This window comes from Nansenia antarctica (genome assembly GCF_963989245.1).
Source record: "Nansenia antarctica genome assembly, chromosome: 3".
Classification (NCBI taxonomy): domain Eukaryota; kingdom Metazoa; phylum Chordata; class Actinopteri; order Argentiniformes; family Microstomatidae; genus Nansenia; species Nansenia antarctica.
Genome location: NC_137688.1, coordinates 45,320,395 through 45,324,437, shown reverse-complemented (window position 1 = coordinate 45,324,437; position 4,043 = coordinate 45,320,395). Strand labels below are relative to the sequence as shown.

Below are 4,043 nucleotides of genomic sequence, written 5' to 3'. Positions count from 1 at the left end.
GTAAAGCTTATTGAATTGACAGTCACATGTTCACATGTCCCTTCTCTAATAGCCTGTCGCGCTTCATGGTCTTCCTGAAGCGCTGGGCCTCTCACGGTGGGGGTGCCAACGTCCAGCCTTCCGACTCCACCATGGAGGCCCACACGGAGTTCAGAGAGACGTGGAGAGCAGAGAGCATGTCCTCCGCCAGAAATTCCGACCAGCTTCGCAGGAGGAAGTGAGCCTGAGTACCTTTAGGCATTATGCAAATAGACTAATCCTAAAACAAGCTCTTGACACGTATCCTGAGCCCCTTAAGGCCGATTTAAAGTTCTGCGTCGAATTACCCTGAGCCCTTTTGGTGTTCATAGATCTGAAGGGACTGGATAGTTTTAAGTGATAAGGCGAGCGCTCCATCAAGCCCACTAGCTATCTGAATAGAAACATCAGGACTGATGAGAGCAAGCGATGTATCTTGACTGAGAGGATGTTTTAAAGGTCATTTTAAAATGTGTCTACTATTGAATAATGAAAACAAAACATCCCCCAGGATTATTTTTTTTAAGTTCATTTGGCACTTGATTGCATCTTGAAAGTAGTATTTGATTTACTTTTGCAACTGTGTGGATATGTTGTTATCATAACTGTGAATTAGGAAGGAAATAGAGGCTTACATATTCAATTAGCATCTTTTTCAGTAACTGGCCTCTCTCTACACTCAACATGAACAACTGCAACAACAACGACGAGTAAGTGGACTAACTATAGATGGTTATCAGCTGTATTCCCTCCCTGTCACTCAAGTTCTCTCAAATGTGGTCAAGCACAAGTTATTTACATAGTATAAGTATGTTGAAATTACAACAAAATACCTGCATAAAACAGGGATCATGCCTTATTAAAGCAGAAACCTGTGATTGGTACATACATTTTTGGACTTTTAAATGAATGATATACAGCACTTGATTCTTGAAGAACTTTATAAATGCTTCACAAGCTTAGCCCATCCAACTGTCTTGATGCCTTATCCAAGCAAACCTCAAAATATAGGCTTGTTTTACTCCTTTGATTGTAAAAAATGCAATTGTAAACAAACACTGTATAGCATGGTTAAAACTATAATTGTGTTCTTATGTATGGCTGGTCCTTAGACCCATAGCTCCATATAAGGCTTGTGAGAGTGTTTGCACCAGCCTGTCCCTCAGTTGTTTACCCCAAAAAAAAGTAGCGTATTGTATTGTAATTTGTAAAATTAACAAATTACCAATACAAATGTCCTTGTTTCCAATCATTCCCTAGGTAAGGTACTAGATACAGTAGTATAAACTCTGAGAGGCAAAATGGCGCTATTAACCTCATAATGCTGTGTATTTGTTCCCATTCTATTTGATTACTCTATACAGTCAACAATCGTTGTATGAGATCCAGACATACAGTAATTTATAGTATCCCACAAACCTCCTGACTATTCAATGCTGCCCCCTTCTGGCCTTGGGCAATTATTGTATAACAGTACTGTGATGGAAAATCTACAGTAGTTGAAATCAAACAACAATCTCCATGAACAATGTTGGATCTCAAAACGAATCTATGAGGGATTTAAATCCACTGTAGAAATCCAGCTCTGTTTCGTCTCGAGTAGTTGAGTTCTGCAGTGCAACAAGCTTCATTGGTGCTAAAACATTTACTCAAAGCTGAAATGTTTACTTTAGCAAAAAAGGTGAGAAGAAGGATGAAAAGAAAGATGCCAAGAAGGATGATAAGAAAGATGATAAAAAGAAGGAGGAACCCGCGTAAGTATGTTGTCAGAAGTATACATGTTGTTTATTTGATATATCAAATATCTCAAATATCAAAATAGAGTAAAGTAAGTGTGACCTGTCAGATGGAGACATTTTTAAAACAATGCAAATTCAATAAAACATTTAATAAAATATTTGATTTGATTCGATTGATTAAATTCATAGTATATGTTGTTATATTTAGCTACAAGATAACTGGAAGAAGCTTTGTATTTTATATTTCAGAAAAGAGGTGTGGGTCATGGATCCTTCCACAGATACATACTACAGATGGCTGACACTGGTTTCTGTGGCGATATTCTACAACCTGATACTTCTGGTGCCAAGGTCTGCTTTAGGAAGAATTTTTGCTTCAGTGTTTCTCAATATGGAGTTGGTAGTGTTCAATATGGAGTTTGGAGTGTTCAATACAATTGTGTTTCTGCTTGTCCCCCAGAGCCTGTTTCAATGAACTGCAGACAGATTATACAACGCTGTGGTTGTCTCTCGACTATTCCGCAGATTTCATCTACTTCATTGATACTTTCGTGAGACTTAGGACAGGTAAATCTTTACTTCTTGGGGGAGAGAGCATTAAATCAATTTCTACATAACACAACTCATTCCATGTGGAATATGTAATAAGAAAGCTTAAACATTTTATCAACAGGTTTCCTTGAACAAGGAATGCTTGTGAAGGACAAAAAGTTACTTCTTGAGCAATACAAGAAGACGAGGCAATTCAAATATGATGTGATATCAATGATTCCAACAGACTTTCTCTTTTTAATATTTGGCTATGACAACCCGGAGCTGAGATTTAACCGGCTCTTTAAGATGTCACGCCTTTTTGAGTTTTTTGACAGAACTGAAACAAGAACAAACTTTCCAAACCTTTTTCGAATCAGCAAACTTTTGCTTTACCTCCTGATTATCATCCACTGGAATGCTTGTATATTCTTTGCCATTTCCAAAACCCTTGGCTTTGGGTCTGATACCTGGGTATATCCAAACATAACAAGTAACCCTGAGGCTGCACGCCTCGCCAGAAAGTATGTTTACAGCCTCTACTGGTCTACACTCACTTTAACTACCATTGGAGAAACGCCACCTCCGGTCAGAGACATTGAGTACTTATTTGTTGTGTGTGACTTCCTCACTGGTGTGCTGATCTTTGCCACTATCGTCGGTAACATCGGTGCCATGATCTCCAACATGAATGCTACACGCGCCGACTTCCAGTCCAAGATCGACTCCGTCAAGCAGTACATGGAGTTCCGAAAGGTCACTAAGGATATGGAGACCAGGGTGATCAAGTGGTTTGACTACCTATGGACAGAGAAGAAGACCTGCAGCGAGAAGGAAGTGCTAAAGAACCTCCCAGACAAGCTGAAGGCAGAGATCGCCATCAACGTCCATCTGGAAACACTGCAGAAAGTCCGCATCTTCCAGGACTGCGAAGCTGGCCTGCTAATTGAGTTGGTGCTCAAGCTGCAACCTCAGGTCTTCAGCCCTGGCGACTACATCTGCAAGAAGGGTGACATTGGCAGGGAGATGTACATCATCAAAGAGGGGAAGCTGGCCGTAGTAGCTGATGATGGGGTTACCCAGTTTGTAGTGCTAGGCAGTGGCGCTTACTTTGGAGAAATCAGTATCCTGGGAATCAAGGGCAGCAAGGCCGGGAACAGAAGAACAGCCAACATCAGGAGTGTGGGCTACTCTGACCTTTTCGCCCTGTCTAAGGACGATCTGATGGCGGCACTCACTGAGTACCCAGATGCTAAAGGAGCACTGGAGGAGAAAGGAAGGGCCATCCTGATGAAGGACAACCTCATTGATTTTGATCTAGCTTCTGGGACAGACAGCAAAGACATGGAAGTTAAAGTCATCCAGCTAGAATCAATTATGAACATTATGATGACGAAGCTCAATAAACTAACAGTTCAGTACGAGAAGTACCAGACCAAGGCCAAGCAGCGGATCACTAACATGGAGAACAGTGTGAGAACTCTCAGGGAGGAACATCTCTCAGATGTGGAGGAGGAAAAAAAGGACAATTAGTTCCATGTAGTATTACTTCATTCTATCTGAGAGACATTAAATGTATGTATTCAGCATTGATAATTTGATTAATGTAATGTAGTGTGTAGTAAAGTATTATGTTGTAAATTGTGTAACAATACAGAAATGCTATGATGCTGCATACAGATGATTTTTTTTTTATGACTGACAATTCTCATAAATGGAATTGATCTGTATCGGAATAAGAAATGGACTAACATT

The 4,043-nt window shown here is 40.3% G+C and overlaps 1 protein-coding gene across 1 annotated transcript; it reads left to right on the top strand.

The window, feature by feature from the left end:
- Positions 1-702: 702 nt before the first annotated feature.
- On the top strand, positions 703-3,821 carry LOC308154131 (cyclic nucleotide-gated channel alpha-3-like; the record flags this gene model as incomplete). The annotated part of the gene is made up of 5 exons (XM_080527308.1): positions 703-728; positions 1,692-1,772; positions 2,007-2,108; positions 2,218-2,324; positions 2,431-3,821. 5 exons carry the CDS (start codon positions 703-705, stop codon positions 3,819-3,821), a joined length of 1,707 nt encoding a protein of 568 aa, XP_080383434.1.
- Between the last annotated feature and the right edge of the window lie 222 nt (positions 3,822-4,043).